The sequence below is a fragment of the Galeopterus variegatus genome, unplaced genomic scaffold (genome assembly GCF_000696425.1).
Source record: "Galeopterus variegatus unplaced genomic scaffold, G_variegatus-3.0.2 Scaffold3468, whole genome shotgun sequence".
NCBI lineage: Eukaryota > Metazoa > Chordata > Mammalia > Dermoptera > Cynocephalidae > Galeopterus > Galeopterus variegatus.
In genome coordinates this window covers 1,549-20,313 of record NW_007729579.1, presented here as the reverse complement: position 1 = coordinate 20,313, position 18,765 = coordinate 1,549, and the positions used below count along the sequence as shown (strand labels likewise).

General features: G+C 34.4%; 1 protein-coding gene across 1 annotated transcript in view; it reads right to left on the bottom strand.

Annotated features, from left to right (window-relative positions):
* LOC103600801 (BTB/POZ domain-containing protein 10-like) overlaps positions 1-18,536 on the bottom strand; it is a gene marked incomplete at its 5' end in the record, with an annotated part of 35,868 nt that extends 17,332 nt beyond the window's left edge. Inside the window, one exon of the mRNA XM_008585136.1 lies at positions 18,347-18,536. Within this exon, the coding sequence (XP_008583358.1) occupies positions 18,347-18,536 (190 nt within the window). The remainder of the gene's footprint in view (positions 1-18,346) is intronic.
* Between the last annotated feature and the right edge of the window lie 229 nt (positions 18,537-18,765).

The window sequence follows — 18,765 nt, the reverse complement described above, 5'->3', positions numbered from 1 at the left end:
GATGGCATCACTTAGGTATAAGTGCACAGATTCTGTGAGAGAGAAGGTAGCTAACAGTAGAAAACAACCATGTTCAAGGGATGAAGGATAAGAAAGCAAGTGAGAGAATGACAAACAGAAGACATAAAAGAAGAATGCCAAAGAGCCAAAGGAAGAGAGAGTCAAGAAGTAATGGTTGGCAAAAGCTCATTAGGCAGCACACCACCCCTTGGGAGACATAACCTCAGGGTTGTGTGCCCACACCTAGCCTGATAGCTGGCCAAGCAACAACTCTGAGCTTCAGACAGTCTGCCTAACAGATGGCTGGATGCCCACATATGCCTGGCTGAACAACCAGTCCAAAGTCTCCAACCAAGGAAACCAGTGCCAGTATTGGCACAAACTCCTGCACACATCACTGAAGAGGATTATAACCAAAGAAACTGTATAAAGAGTATGCTACTGAGTCCACCCAGAACCAAAGCAAACACAATATGTTTGACAGACACACTAGGATCCAACTATAGGAAAAAGTCATTTCTACAAAATCCACTCCATAAAACTGGGAAAAGCAGCTAAGCAATTAGATATGCAGATATCAGTATAGGGACACAAGAAACATAAGAAAGGAAAAGTGATGCCCCCAAAGGAATGTAATAAGTCTCCACCAACAGATGCCAAAAGGATAGTTATGAAATGTAAAGAAATTTCAAATAACAATCTTAAGGAAACTCAAGGAGACACAACAGAATACAAAGAAGCAGTTCAATGAAATCAGGAAAACAATCCACGATCTGAATGACAAATTTAACAAAGAGATAGATATCATAAAAAATAACCAAGCAGAAATCTTGGAGCAGAATTCAATAATGCAATAAAAAATACAATTGAGAGCCTCAACAACAGACTAGATGAAGCAGAAGGGAGGACTTCTGAACTTGAAGACAGATCTTTTGAAACAGCCCAGTCAGAGGGGGAAAAAAAAAATCAAAAAGAATGAAGAAAGCCTATGAGACTTATGGGATACCATAAAGCAAACAAAAATTTGAATAATAGGTGTTCCAGAGGGAGAAGAAATGGAGAAAGGCACAAAACCCCTATTTAATAAAGTAATAGCTAAAAAATTCCCAAGTATTGGGAGAGGTATGAACACTCAGATTCAGGAGGCTCTAAGGTCCACAATTAGACTCAAACTACAAAGATCCTCTCTGAGGCACTTTATAATAAAACTGTCAAAAGTCAAAGACAAAGAGAGAATTCTAAAAGATGCAAGAGTAAAGTATCGAATTCATATATAATGGAATACCCATTAGACTGTCCACAGATTTCTCAACAGTGACTCTGCTGGCCAGGAAAGCATGGCATGATATACTGAAAGTGCTGAAAGAAAGAAAAAGAGAAAAGAAAGAAAAGAAAAAAAATCCTGTCAGCCAAGAATACTTTATCCACCAAAGTTGTCCTTCAGAAACAAGAGAGAAATAAACAACTTCCCAGACAAGCAAAAGCAGAGGGAATTCATTACTACTAGACCAGACTTACAAGATATGCTTAAGGGAGTACTACAACTAGAAATAAAAAGACAATAATTACTATCATGAAAACATTAAAAAGTATAAAACTAATAGATATGGTAAATTCATACTTCAAACTTAGTGGTAAATTCATAATTCAAACACAGAATATTCCAGTGAAGTAAATCTTTCAATCCTTTAGTATAAAGCTTTAAAGTAAAAATGGTCAAAAAACAACAACAGCTACAACTAATGGATGAGGAATACACATTAGATATAAATGTACATTAAGGCAAAAAATACATAAATTGTGTGGAGGGAGGAAAGCCTACAGTATTTTCATGTGGCCAAAATTAAGTTGCTATCAGTTTATGATAGTTTATTATAACTACAAGACTCTTTGTTAGCTCCAAAGTAACCACAAGTAAGAAACTACAGCAGATACGCAAGTGAGAAAGAGAAAGAAAACAAAGCTTAGTACCACAGAAAACCACCAATCCGCAGAGGTAAATGACAAGAAAAAAAGAGAAAAAAAAGGTTCCAGAAAACAACCAGAAAATAATTAACAAAATAGCAGAAATAAGTTCTCACATATTACTAGTAACCTTGAACGTAAATGGATTAAATTCTCCAATTAAAAGACATAAAGTGACTGAATGGATAAAAAAAAAGACTCAATGATATGCTGCCTTCAAGAGTCCCACCTAACTGTTAAAGATAAACACAGACTAAAATGAAGGGCTGGAAAAAGATAATCCATGCAAATGAAAACCAATGGAGAGGAGGAACAGCCAGACTTGTATCAGATAAAATAAATTTTAAATCAACAACTATAAAAAGAGACAAATAAGGTCATTACATAATGATAAAGGGATCAATTCAACAAGAGGTTATAACAATTAATATATATACACTCAACATTGGAGCACCCACAAATATAAAGCAAACATTATTTAACCTAGGGAGAGAGAGAGATTGCAATTCAATAACAGACTTCATTACCCCACTTTCAATGGACAGATAATCTACACAGAAAATAAACATTTGTCTTAAACTGAACTGTAGACCAAATGGACCTTACACACATTTACAGAACATTCCATCCAGAATACACAATTGTCTCATCTGCATATGGAACATTCTCTATGACAGATCATATATTAGGGCATAAATCAATTATACATGAATTTTAAAAAACAGAGATCATATCAAGTATCTTTTCTGCCCACAATGGTATAAAAACTAGAAATCAACAAGAAGTAAAATTTTGGAAAATATAAATACATGGAAATTAAACAACATACTCCTAAACAACCAATGGATTAATGAAGAAATTAAAAGGGAAAATAAAAAATTCCTTGAGACAAATGAGAATGGAGACATATACCAAAACCTATTGGACATGGCAAAAGGAGTTCTAAGAGGAAAGTTTATAGCAATATAAAAAGAAGAAAGATTTCTAATAAACAGCCTAACACTGTTCCAAAAGAAACTAGAAAAACAACAACAAACTAAATCCACAATTGGCTGAAGGGAAGAAATAGTTAAGCTCAGGAAGAAATAAATGAAACAGAAACTAAAGAAACAATTGAAAAGACTGACAAAATGAAGTTTATTTTTTGAAAAGATAAACAAAATTGGCAAACGTTCAGCCAGACTAACCAAGAAAAAAAGATTCAGATAAATAAAATAAGAAAAGAAAAAGGAGACATTACAACTGATGCTATAGAAATACAAAGGACCATAAGAGTATATTATGAACTAGATGCCAATAAATTTGCTAACATAGAAGAAATGGATAAATTCCTGGACAAATACAATCTACCAAGATTAAATTATGAACAGAAAAATCTGAACAGAGCAATAGCAAGTGAGAAAACTGAATTAGTAAAAGAAGTCTTCCATTAAAGAAAAGTCCAGGACATGATGGAATCACTACTGAATTCTACCAAACATTTAAAGAACCAATCCTCTTCAGATTATTCCAAACAATTGAGAAGGGAATACTATCCAACTCACTTTATGAGGCCTGCATTACTCTGATTCAAAAACCAAACAAGAACATGACAAAAAAAAGAAAACTATAATATCCAACTCACTTTATGAGGCCTGCATTACTCTGATTCAAAAACCAAACAAGAACATGACAAAAAAAGAAAACTATAAGCCAATATCCCTGATGAACATAGATGCAAAAATCCTCAACAACATACAAGCAAACTGAATCCAACAGCACTTTCATAAGACCAGTCACTAAGATCAAGTGGGATTTATCCGAGGGATACAAGGACGGTTTAACAAATACAAATCAAGAAATGTGATATACCGCATTAACAAATAAAGACAAAAGCTATATGATCATTTCAATTGATGCAGAAAAATCATGTGACAAAACCAACCTTTCTTCATGATAAAAACTCTAAACAAACAAAATAGAAGGTTTGCGCCTCAATACAACAAAGGTCATAAATAATAAACCCACAGCTAACATCATACTAAACAGGGGAAAACTTTCAGAAACAAGACAAGAATGACCACTTTCACCAATTCTATTCAACATAGTACTGGAGGTCCTAGGGTAGAGCAATTAAACAAGAGAGAGAAATAAAAGGAACCCAAGTTGAAATTCATGAACTCAAACTTTCCCTGTTTGCAGATTACATGATCTTATACACAGAAAACCTTAAAGACACCACCAAAAAACTGTTAGAATAAATAAATTCAGTTGAATTGCAGAATACAAAATAAACATACAAAAGTTAGTAGCATTTCTGTATACTAATAGCAAAATATCTGAAAAAGAAATGAAGAAAACAATTCCTTTTATGATAACTACAAAAAAATTTAAATACCTAGGAATAAACTTAACCAAGGAGGTGAAAAATCTCTACAATGAAAACTACAAAACTTAAAAGAAAAAAAATTGAAGAGTATACAAATGAATGGAAAGATATTCCATGTTCACGGATTAGAAGAACTACTGTAGTTAAAATGGCTATTCTAACCAAAGTGACCTAACCAAAGCTTTAATGTAGTCCCTATCAAAATACCAATGACATTCTGCACTGAAACAGAAAAAAACCTAATATTCATATGGAGCCAAAAAAGACCCAGAATATCCAAAGAAATCCTGTGAACAAACAAACAAAATCCCAAAAAAACCCAACAAAGATGGAGGCATCACACTCCCTGACACCAAATTATGGTACAAAGCTATAGTAACCAAAACTGCATGGTACTGTTATGAAAACAAACATATAAACCAATGTAACAGAATAGAAAGCCCAGAAATAAATTCATGTGCCTACAACCAAATGATCTTTGACAAAGGTGCCAAGAATACATACAGGGAAGAGACAATCTCTTCACTAAATGGTACTAGTAAACCTGGATGTCCACATGCAAGAGAATAAAACTAGATCCCTATCTCTCATCATATACAAAAATCAACTCAAAATGGATTACAGATTTAAATGTAAGACCTGAAACCATGAAACTACTAGAAGAAAACATAGGGGAAATGATCCACGACATGGGGCTGGGCAAGGATTTTTTAAATAAGACTTCAAAAGTACAAGCAATTAAAGCAAAAATAAACGAGTGAGATTACATCAAACTAAAAAGTTTTTGCCCACCAAAGAAAACTTATCACAGTGAAGAGACAACCTACAGAATGGGAGAAAATATTTGCAAACTATACATCTGACAAGGGATTAATATCAAGAATATATAAGGAATGTAAAGAACTTAACAGCAAAAAACCAATAATCCAATTGAGAAATGGGCCAAACAGCTTAATAGACACCTCTCAAAAGAAGACATATAAATGGCCAACAAACATATAAAAATGCTCAACATCACTAATCATCAGGGAAATGAAAATCAAAACAGCAATGAGATACCACCTCACTCCAGTTAGAATGGCTATTGTCAAAAAGACAAAAGAAATAAAGTGTTGGCAAGGATGCGGAGAAAAGGAAACACTTGCACACTATTGATCAGAATGTAAATGAGTACAGCCATAATGGAAAACAGTATGGAGATTCCTCAGAAAATTAAAAATAAAAAACTACCATTGCAGCCAGTACTCCCATTACTGTGTATACACCCAAAGAAAATGAAATCAGTATGTATAAGAGATATCCGCACTCCCTTGTTTATTGCAGCACAATTTACAATAGCCAAGACATGGAACAAACCTAAAAGTCCAACAATGCTGAATGGAATAAAAAAAAAAAAAAAAAAAGGGATATGTATACGCAATGGAATACTATTCAGCCATTAAAAAAATAAAAATAAAATCCTGTCACTTGTGGCAAAATGGATGGACTTGGAATACATTATGTTAAATGAAGTAAGCTAGGCACAGAAAGACAAATACAACATGACCTCACCCATATGTGGAATCTAAGAAAAAAAAAGTCAATATTATAGAGGCAGAAAATAGAACAGTGGCTACCAGAGACTAGGGAGGGAAGGGGTTAGGGGGACAAGAGGAGGATGGCCAAAAGATACAAAATTACAATTAGATAGCAGGAATAAATTCTGATGTTCTGTTGTACAGTAGGGTGACCAAGTTAACAGTTAAGTTGTGTATTACATAATAGCTAGAGGAGAGGCCTTTGAATGTTTTCACCACAAAGAAAAGATAAATGCATGAAGTGATTGATACATTAACTATCCTGACCCAATTATTATACAACATATATGTGTATCAAAATATTAGATTGTATCCCATAATGATGTACAATTACAATGTGTAAGTGGAAGACCACCTACGCAGCACCAGTTGCCCCAGTCGCCTGAGTGGCACCAGACATCCAGTTGCCGGGGCAGTCCCAGGAGCCACAGCTACATGTGTGGCTCCACTCATACACATGAGCCCAGCCAGCTGTGTGGCCCCAGCTTCCCAGACGGCCTTCACACCCAACTGCGTGAGCCCAGCCACACACACAGTGCAAGCCACAGATGTAGCAGCCAGCATCCCCTAGAAATACTAAGTCTACCCGGAATTACAAAAACTACTGAATCTACCCAGAACCAAAACTAAAACACCCTATCCAACTGGCAATATATAACAAATCTACAGGAGGAAGTCTTTATCCTCAAAAACCACCCCAGAATAATATAAGAAGCAACCACAAGATGACTAGCCATCAACATAGGGATACTAGAAAAATGAAAAACAAGAAAATATGACACCACCAAAGGAACAATATAATTCTCAAATACCAGACCCCTTACAACAGGAAACCCTTGATGGGTCTGAAAGAGAATTCAGAGTAACAATCTGAAAGAAACTCAGTGAAATACAAGACAAATCAGAAAACACAATTGATAAAGTTTGGATTTGTTGTCCCTGCCAAAACTCATGTGGAAATCTGATCCTCAATGTGGCAGTTCTGGAAGCTGTTTGAGTCATGGGGGCAGATCCTTCATGAATAGATGAATGCTCTCCCTGTGGGAGAAGGGGTAGTGAGTGAGTTTTCAGTCAATCAGTTCCCACAAGAGCAGGTTGTTTAAAAGACCCTGGCACCTCCTCTCACTCTCTTGCTTCCTCTCACCATGTGATCTGCTTGTACCCACCAGCTGCCTGCTGCTTTCTGCCATGAGTAGAAGCAGCCTGAGGTCCATGCCAGATGCAGTTCTCCCTGAATCATAAGCCAAATAAACCTCTGTTCTTTATAAATTACCCAGTCTCAGGTATTTCTGTTATAGCAACACAAACAGACTAATACAACAATGAAATGAGAAAATCAATCTAGGACATTAAGAAGGATATTTACAAAGAGATAAATATCATAAAAAGAATGTAACAGAAATCCTGGAACTGAAAGACTCATTCAATGAAATAAAAACTACAATTGAGAGCATAAGCAGCTGGCTAGAGCAAGCAGAAAAAAGGATTTCTGATCTTGTATAAACTTTTTTCAAAATAACCCAACCCAAGCAGAGAGAAAGAAGAAAGAAAAAAATATTCAAACAAATGGCAAAACATCTAAGAGAGCAAGCAGACCACCTTAAATACACAAATATCTGAATCATGGGAATTCTGGAGGGGAAGGAGAAAGGTAAAGGCACTGAAAACATATTTAATGAAACAGTAGTGGAAAACTTCCCAAGTATAGGTAGAGATATAGATGTCCAGATTCAAGATGCTCAAAGATCCCCAAACAGATTCAATCCAAAAAGATCCTTTCCAAGACACACTGTAGTCAAACTGTCAAAAGTCAAATACAAAGAGAGAATCCTAAAAACAGCAACAGAAAAGCATCAAGTCACCTATAAGGGAGTCCCCATCAGACTAAGAGCAGACTTCTCAGCAGAAACCCTACAGGCCAAAAGAGAATCAAGTGATGCATTCAAAATACTAAAAGAAAAAAAATACTTCCAGCCAAGAATCCTATACCCAGCAAGGCCATTCTTCAGAAATGAAGTGGAAATAGTGTATTTCCCAGACAAACAAAAGTGGTGGGAGTTCACCACTGCATGACCAGCTCTACAAGAAATTCCTAAGGAAGTCCTCCAACTGGAACCCCCAAAATGATAATCACCACCATGAATACATAAGAAAGAACACCACTGGTAGAGCAGATGTGCAAATGACAAAGAGAAACTATACCATACCACCTCAAAAAAACAACAAACTCAAAAGACAAACAATAAAAGGGAAAGAAAGGGACAAAACATATTTAAACCAACCATAAGAAAAGCAATTAAATGTCAGAAATGAGACAATACCCTTCAATAACAACCCGAAATGTAAATGGCTTAAATTCCTCACTCAAAAGACACAGACTAGCTGACTGGATTAAAAAACTAGACCCAACTACATGCTGTCTACAAGAGACTCACCTCACCTGAAAAGACACACACAGACTAATAGCAAAGGGATGGAAATTGATATACCACACAAATGGAAATAAAAAATGAGCAGGAGTAGCTATTCTCCTATCAGATAAAATAGACTTTAAACCAAAACCAATAAAAGGGACAAAGAAGGCCATTATATAATGATAAAGGGATTTACCCAGTTAGAAGACATAAAAATCATAAATATATACACACCCAATACCAGAGCACCCAGATATACAAAGCAAAAACTATTACACCTAAAGAAAGAGATACACCAAAATGCAATAATAGTTGGGAGTTGGGGACCTCAACACCCTACTCTCAACATTGGACAGATCATGTAGGCAACAAATCAACAGAGAAACACAGAATTTAAACCACACTGTAGACCAATTAGACCTGGCAGATATCTACAGAACATTTGACTCAACAATCACAGAATATACATTTTTCTCATTAGCACATAGAACATTCTCAAGGGTAAACCACATGTTAGGTCACAAATCAAGTATCAACTTTTTAAAAATTGAAATCATTTCAAGTATCTTTTCAGACCACAATGAATTAAAACTAGAAATCAATAACAAGTGAAATTTTAGAAACTATACAAACACGTGTAAATTAAACAACAGGCTCCTGAATGACCCATGGGTCCAAGAACAAATTAAACAGGAAATCAAAAAAATTTATTCAAACTAATGAAAATAAAGACACATCATACCAAAACCTGTGGGATAACTGCAAAAGGAGTAATAAGAGGAAAGTTTATAGCAATGAACACTTACATCAAAAGAATGGAAAGATTTCAAATAAACAACCTAATGCTACACCTCAAAGAATTAGAAAAACAGGAACCAATCCAAAAATTAGTAGATAAAAATAATTAAGATCTGAAGAGAACTAAATAAAAGATACACCAAAAAATGATACAAAAAAATCAATCAAACAAAAAGTTGGTTTTTTGAGAAGATAAACAAAATAGACAAACCATTAGCTAGGCTAAGCAAAAAAATTGAGAAGACCCAAATAACAAAAATCAGAAATGAAAATGAGAAACTACAATCAGTAAATACTAATAAAAAAATTAAGAGAGAAGACCCAAATAACAAAAATCAGAAATGAAAATGAGAAACTACAATCAGTAAATACTAACAGAGACTATTTAGAGACTATTATGAAAAACTATACACCAACGAATTTGGGAATCTGGAGGAACAGGAATACAAAGAACCATTTGAGACTATTATAAACTATATGCCAACAAACATGAAAACCTTGAAGAAATGGATAAATTTCTGGACACATACAAACTACCAAGACTGAACCAAAAAGACACAGAAAACCTGAACGACAAATAACAAGCAATGAGACTGAAACAGTAATCAGCAGCCTCCTAACAAAGAAAACCCTAGGAACAGATGGCTTTACTGCTGAATTCTATCAAACCTTTAAAGAGAAATTAATACCAATTCTCTTCAAACTATTTAGAAAAACTGAAACAGAGGTCACTCTCCCAGACTAATATTATGAGGCCAGCATCACCCTGATACCAAAACCAGACAAAGATACAACAAAAAAAGAAAACAACAGGCCAGTGTCTTTGAAGAACACAGATGCAAAAATCCTCAACAAAATATTAGCAATCAGAATAAGCAACACATTGAAAAAATTACACAACATGATCAAGTGGGATTTATCCCAGGGATGCGAGGATGGTTCAACATACACAAGTCAATAAATGTGATATACCACCAACAAAATCAAGGACAAAAACCATATGACTATCTCAACTGATGCAAAAAAAAAGCATTTGACGAAATTCAACATCCCTCCATGATAAAGACTCTCAGCAAATTAGCTATAGAAGGAAAGTATCTCAATACAATAGAAGCCATATACAACAAACCCACCACTAATATCATCCGGAATGGTGAAAAGTTGAAAGCTTTCTCCTTAAGAATGGGAACAAGACAAGGATTCCCACTTGAACCAATCATATTTAACATAGTATTGGAAGTACTAGCCACAGCAATCAAACAAGGAAAGGAAATTCAGGGCATCCAGATGGGAAAAGACAAAGTCAAATTGTCCCTGTTTACATATGACATGATCCTATATAGAGAGAAACAGGCAACAAAAAGAAAAATAAGCAAATGGGATTATATCAAACTACAAAGCTTCTGCACAGCAAAGAAACAATTAACAGAGCAAAAAGACAACCTACAGAGTGGTAGAAAATATCATAAATATGCATCTGACAAGGGATTAATATCCAGAATGTACAGGGAACTCAAACAACCTAGCAACAAGGATAGGGATAACCTGATTAAAGAGCGGGTGAATGAACAGAACGGACATTTCCTAGGGAGGATATACAGGTGGCCAACAGACACATGAGAGAATGCTCAACATCACTCAGCATCAGGAAGATGCAAATTAGAACCACACTGAAATATCATCTCAGCCCAGCATGTGAAGAAAGGGGAGGAGCCTTCCTGCACTAGTGGTGGGACTGTGAGTTACTGCAGCCATTACAGAAAATGGTATGGAAATTCTTCAAACAAGCACAGATAGAAGTGCCAACTATCCAACAGTTCCACTGCTGCATATATAACCAAAGGAATGGAAATCATCATGTCAAAGGGATACCCGCACTCCCATGTTTACTGCAGCTCTATTTACAACAGCCAAGAGTTGGGACCAGCCTAGGTATCCATTGTCTGATGAATGGATGAGGAAATTGTGGCACACTTAAAGCAATGCAATGCTGCTCTTCCATAAAGGAGAATGAGCTCCTGCTATTTGTAGCAAAATGGATGAACTTAGAGAAAATTATGTTAAGTGAAATAAGCCAGGCACAGAAAGAGAAATACTCCATTTCCTCACTCATAAGTGGGAACTAAAAACATAAAATTTTTTTAAAAAGACAACAATCATAACAATACATTAATCTTTCCAAAGGAGAAAACAAAACTGAGGTTACCAGAGGTGGGAAACAGGAAGAGGGGGGCAGGTGTAAATGGAGGAATTGATAAAGGGCCAAAAAAAAAAAAAAAAAAGAAAGAAAGAAAGAAAGATTAACGTTGTGTAATACTGAATACACTAATTATCCTGACTTGAGGATCACATATTTCACATAAGTGTTGATGTGCAACTCTGTACCCCACAGACATGTACAATCAATTATGTTTAAATAAGTAAGTAAGTAAATAAATAAATAAATAAAATGTGCATTCCCATTTTTTAAAAAAAGAAGAGAATTATACAATATGTGAACTTTTGTGTCTGGCTTCTTTTAGCATAGTGTTTTCAAGGTTCCTCTAAGTTGTAGCATGTGTTAGTACTTCATTTCCTTTTATGGCTGAGTGGTGTTTCATTGTGTGTATATTATAACAGTTTTCCATTCATCTGTTGAAAGAAATTTGGGTGTTTATACATTCTGGATATCTTAAATAGTGCTGCTATATATATTTGTGAAAAGTGTTTGAATACCTGTTTTAAAAATTTTGGGGTGTATATCTAGGAGCGGAATTGCTGGGTCCTATGTTAAGTCTGTTTTTACTTTTTGAGGAAGTATAAAACTGTTTTCCCTGGCAGATGCACCATTTAACATTTCTACCAGCTATGTATGAGGGCTCCTATTTCTTTATATCCTTGTCAGCAATTGTTATTTTCAAATTTTTGAATATTGCCATCCTAGTCAGTGTAAAATAGTATCTCATTTTGGTTTTGATTTGCATTTCCTTGGTGATCAGTGATGTTGAGAATCTTTTCATATGCATTTTGTCATTTGTGTGTCTTCTCTGGGGAGGTGTCTGCTCAGGTCCTTTGCTCATATTTTGATTTGGTTCTTTGTCCTTTTGTCATTGAATTTTAAGAGTTCTTTTTATATTCTGGATATAAAATCCTTGTCAGATATATGATTTGCATTCTGTGTGTTGTTTTTTCACATGATTAATAATGAATTTGACATTCAAAAGTTTTAAATTTTTATGAAGTTCAAATTTATCTATTTTTTCTTTTACTGCTTGTGATTCTGTGTCAAATCTAGGAATTCCTTGCCAAGTCTGAAGTCATGAAGATTTACCTTGATATTTTCTTCCAATAGTTTTATTGTTTAAGCTCTTATATTTAGGTTGATGATCCATTTTGAATGAGTGTGTAAATACTGAGTAAAATAAGGATCCAACTTCATTTTTTTGCACATGGAAATCAGTTGTCCTGAAACATTTGTTGAAGATACTATTCTTGTTCTACTGAATGGTCCTGGAACCACTGTCAAAAACCAATTAGCCATAAATACATAGTTTATTTCTAGATTTTCAGTTCTATTTCATTAGTCTATATGTCTACTCTTATGGCTTTTCCACATTGTTTTGATTACTGTAGCTTTGTTGTAAGGTTTAAAATTGGGAAATGTTAGTCCTCCAACTTTTTCTTTTTAAAGATTGTTTTGGCTATGCATGGCCCATTATAATTCCATATGAATTTGAGGATCAGCTTTTCTATTTCTGCAAAAAGTCTGTTGGTATTTTGATGAGGATTGAATTAAATCTGTAGATTATTTTTGGGTAATACTGACATCTTAACAATATTAAGTCTTTCAACCCACGAACATGGAATGTTTTCCATTTATTCAGACCTCCTATAATTACTTTCAAAAATGATTTATAGTTTCAGTGTACTAGTCTTTAACCTCTTTGATTAAATTTACTCTTACATAGGAGTATTTTATTCTTTTAGATACTATTGAAAATAGATTGCTTTCTTAAATTACAGTATTGTTAAAATTTTAAGGTACTAGTCTTTCACCAGATACATGGCTTGCAAATATATAATCCCAGAAAGCATTGGGGGAAATTTTTATGACCTTGAATTGGATTACCGTAATGATCTCTTATATTAGAATACCAAACAAACAAACAAAAACTACAGAAAATAAAAATAAAATGGATAAGTTGGACTTCTTCAAAATTAAGAACTTGTATGTTTTATAGGATGCTATTAAGAATAAGAAAAAGCAGCCCAAAGGGTAGGAGAGAATTTTGCAAATCATATATCTGATAAGTCTTGTGCCTAGAGTGTATAGAGAACTTTTAAAAATCAATAATAAAAATATTTAACCAATTTAAAGGTGGGCAACAGATTTCAGTGAAGGTTGCTGATTCAGAGAGGATGTAAATGTGGTGAATGGGTACATGAAAGGGTGCTCAGCATCATTGGTCACTGGAGAAATACAAATTAGACCATAACCTACTAGGATGGCTATAATCAAAAAGACAAACAATAACAAGTGTTACTGAGCTTTTGGAGAAACTGAAACCCACATACATTTCCAGTGAGAATGTAAAATAGTGCAAGTGGAATTTTTATAGACATTTCATTGAATAAGTATATCAACTTGGGAGCACTTCCATCTTAATAATATTAGTTTTCCAATCCACAATCATGTAAAATCTTTCCATTTAATTTCTATGAACACAGTTTTATAGTTTTCAGAGTATAAACTTTGCATTTCTTTGGTTAAATTTATTCCTAAGCATTTTATTACTTTGACGTTACTGTAAAAGAAATTTTTTTTCTCAATTTCACTTTTGGATTGTTCATTTCTGGTGTGTAGAAATACAATTCATTTGTTAATTTTTTTAAAATGTGTAAGTTAAAATAAATACATAAAAATTGAAAAAAAAAAAAAGTAATGGGTGACTTAGCAGTGAAACCTAAAGGAAATGCCTTTAAAGACAGGGATGCCATAGTTACCATTAACTTTAACATTTTCAAAATCTTGTAGCCAATTTAAGAAGACAAAAATGATATAAAAAGTGTTTTATAAGAGGGTCAATTACCTAGCCAGAATATATGAGAATCAGCTAAAAAACTATTAGAAACAAGCAGGGTTCTATGAGGTGGCTAAATATAAATGTATAAAATTCAGTAACTTTCTCATATATACATGTTAGCAACTAAAAATTTAAACATATTCCACACATAAGAATAATAAAAACACAAAATATCAATATTAACTTGACCAGAGCAGAAACTATTTTTTTAAAAAATAACAAAACTCTACCTAAAGACATAAAAGTGTGAATGAATGGAAAAACACAGCATTTGGAGCAAGAGTCAATATTGTAAATATGTTAATTCTAAAAACTTAACTTGAAAGAATTCCAATAAAAACCTGAAGTTTTTTTAAATGAGTACTTTTTTGGTTTCTTTTTTGGGTTTTGGTGGGGGTTTTTTTGTCAGGTGGCTAGTATGGGGATTCAAATCCATGACTGTGGCATTACCAGGAGAATATTTTGAATGTCTGGAATAGATATAGCTCAGATCTGAGCATGTTTGAGCCTGACGAGTACTATAGATAGACAGGGAAAAACTAATGATGCCAGAGGGTACAAGTGGAATAGGGTCCTAAAAATGAATGAGGGGATAAAATTATTTATTAATTCAACAAATATTGAGTCCTTACTATGTGCCAGACACTATGGACACAAAGTCAAAAAGGTATAGTCCCTGTCCTCAAGTCCAAACTGGTTTAATGCCACAAACTGAAAAACAGAGCAAGAACTAGAGAGAGAAGTGTGTGTGTGCTGAGGGGGAGCACATAAGCAAATTCTGTCTCTACATTTTGACTTGAGGCAGGCTGTTCCTGTAATTTCCTTTCTCACTAGGCTTGAATGTAAATTCAGTTTTTTGGTCTTTGGTTGAAGTCCCTACCATTGTCTCCTACATGGATAATGCCCTTCTTCCTGGGCCCACTGAACTGTTGTTTTATCCAGACTTTAAATTTCATTTTTCATTCCACTTTCACCCAAGGACACTGTATTTTTCATTTCTCTTAGCATGAGTTCAGCCCTGGCTCTCAAAACTCCTTCTGGATTACAATGCTGGCCTATGAAGAGAATGTGGACACTGATGCCTAGCTGGGAGCTACTAATTACCATATTTCCTTCACTATACATAAGTTCTATGATAGGAGATTGAGAAGACAGTTTGTCCCTATACCAACCTTCCTTCCTCTGAACATGCCATTCATTCTATCTAGAACACACTTCCTCCTTCCTTTCCTCCAAAAAGCTTCCCCAAACCCCACAACTGAGTTAAGTACAGCCCTTATGCTCATTTAGCACCCTGGATATTCTTCCTCTAACACCATAATACAATTTAATTGTCTGACTTCCCTACTATATTGCAAGCAGGACCTTGCCCTTTTTCGTTGCCTTTTTTACACATAATACCTACTATAAAGTGAGTGCTCAATAAAAATACAGAATAAATGACTGATCACTATGCAATCATTAAACAAGTTATTAAAGGATATTTACTAATATAAACTTATTCACAATATATTTCCACGTGGAAATATTATAAAACAGAATATACAATATGACCCTTTAATATTTTTTTCTTTTCATTCATCCTTATTTCTTAATTTTGCTATTTTTTTTAAAAAGCAAACTCTTATTTAACACTGTGTTAGGCACTATTCACATAGCCTTCACAGCAACTCTGTGAGGTAATATTATTATCTCCATTTTAAAGAAACAGGGTTTTAGGTAACTTGCCCAAGAAACCCAGGTTTCTCTTATTCAACAAACATTTAGTACTCATATAATTTCTTCTTAAGTTAAGAGACAAGCCAAGACATTTTAGTGCAAAGTGTCATTCTGAATATTAAGTAAAGGTACAGATTTGCAGGGAAAAAAAATTATTTTTGGACTGAAGTCTATACCTAAAGTATTCTTTTTTTTATATTTTTATAAAACCACCTTTATCTCTTCAAATTTTAGATAGTTTTTTTAAGGTCTTTGGGAATATCTAAATTTTTAGTAACACATTACGAGTAATCTAGAAACAATTATAAATATTATTGAAAAAGCAAAAGTCTAGGAAAATTGTATGTTATATATTTTACATAGAAATTCTTACCTTTAATTCCATAATAAATAAAAGATACTTAATAGTGATGATAAAATAGACTATGTCTAAAGGATTGCAAAACTAAAATTCACATCACCTATAAGAAATTCTAGTGTTTTAAAAAATCTGACAGTCACCAAAATTCAGTATCTGAATATATAACGCTTAATTAAAATGTTCCCATGAATAAAAAGACACAAAACTTGAAATCAAGGATCCATAGTGCTCATGGTATCAACTAAACCCATTTTTTGAGATATGGAAAAAAAAACAGTAACTTTGTTTACATTTACAGTTGTATGTTCCAGCTGTCTAACAATTTGACTTTAAACTCTTAAATATCATTTATAGCGGGCTGGCTAGTTAGCTATGTTGGTTAGAGTGCAGAGTAGCAACACCAAGGTCAAAGGTTCATATCTCTGTACTGGCCAACCACCAAAAAAGAAGTTTAAATAAGTAAGTAAATAAATAAATAAATATCATTTATAGAGAAAAAGACTCAGAGATGGACCATCCACTTCCTTTTCCCACCTTATCAATGTTTTTATGGAGACTTAAAAAATGTTTGGAAAAAAACACGGTGCTTAGTGACAGACTGAACAATGCCACTGATTTTCTAGGAGTTATATCATAACTGAACGTGGTTGTATTTAGGTCTATAGTAGGTGCCTTAAGAATGTCCCATTCACAGAGTTTCTAACACACCTATCTCTGAGAAAGTATGACACCACTCTGCCAAGGTAGGGTTGAGCTTAGATAACGAAGTAAAAATAACCAAATGCACAGAGCTAGCATAAGGCTATAAACCACATGTATATAACTTTTAAATGGCTTGCCACTGTATACAGGATAAAATGTAAGAACATTAGTTTGGTATTAAAGACCTTCCATAATCTAGCTTATCTATTTATTCCCCATCTCCTTCTGGTCGTGATATAAAGCCTCTGCTTCAACTAGGTTATATCCAAAGTATACCTGTTGCATCTTTACTCTAAAAATCTCAGCTCTTAGAATACTTCCCTAGTCTACTCTTTCTAAATCATTCCTATTCATTTCTTACTACCTGTCTCCTCCTCTTCTGAGCTCTTTCCCAATCTCTCTAGCCCACAATAATTTCCCCTTCCTCTGAACTTCAACCATTAAATATTCAACATTTGATACTTCTCATATACTATTTTGACTTCTTTGTGTATAATCATATCTTTTCTCAGGCATGGAATAAGGGGGTGGGGTGCTGGGGAAGCGGTAAGAGAAGAATACCCATCAAAGAGCTGAGATTCCAAAGTTCTAGACCCTGCTCTGAGACCATATTAGAAGTTCTTGGATGAAATCACTTCACCCTATATATAAATGAGGGCAAGGGATTCAATCTAGGATCTTTGATGACAAGCATTGTTTTTGAGAATTATTTGTATCTTCCATAGTGCCCCAGATATTATTTTACATGGTAATACAAAAAATTTATAAGTTTTTGGATAATGTAGTCTGAGGAATGAGGCCAAATTATCACACTTGACCAAAGCAAGGACTTTCAAGCTAGGAGATAAAGACTGATAACAAATGAAATAGGAAATAGTCAAGGAAGAAATCTGGGAGAGTTCATAAAAAAAATAAATTATTATTTTTTTTATTTTTCCTTTTTTGTCTTTTTTCATGTCCGGCAATGGATCGCAACCCTCAGTGTCGCGCCCGTACCGGACTGGGACCGGCAACGGGATCGCAAACCTTGGTGCTGCACCCGCACCTCGCTCAGCCAGTGAGCGGGAACCGGTCTGTATGTGGGATCCGAACCCTCGGCGGGAGCGCCGCCGCGCTCCCAAGCGGCGCACTGTAGCAGTGCGCCACCGGGCCGGCCCCCAAAAATAAATTATTGAAGTTGAAAAATATTTGGAAATTGCACAAGGAGATTATTAAGACCTCTGCAGGTTTACATAAATAATCTTCATGATACTGGGATGCTTTAGAATTCAATTAAACAAATATTTGAAGTCTAACTAGGTAAACAGTGCTATTTCTGTCTTTTCACTCCAATATACTGTGATTCTACAAACCACTCATGCAGAAAACATCATACTTACTGAGATCTCTACATTTAATAGTACTATATTCAAAAGAAATACAAAGATAGTCGCATGCTTCTCTCAGTTCAGGAATAGATATGCCATCAGGACAACGAATTATTCCTGTCTTATAATAATCCTGAAAAAAAAAGTAAAAAATGCGTAAAACATCTGGAGCACAAAGTAGCCAAAACTTATAATTCAGGTTAGGCCAGCAGTATTTTCAAAAACTGTGGAGCTCTTACATTTGTGAATTGTGCAGGTTTAAAGGTAGACAGACCACAGTTAACCTAACATTTTCATTTTACATACAAAGAAAATTCAGGCCCAAAATGGATTCACTGACTTATCCAGTCATATAATTGTGTTTTTTTAATAGAAGATTTTAATTTGGGATCTTAGCCAAATCACAGCAGAAATAGTAAAGTGATTAAAAA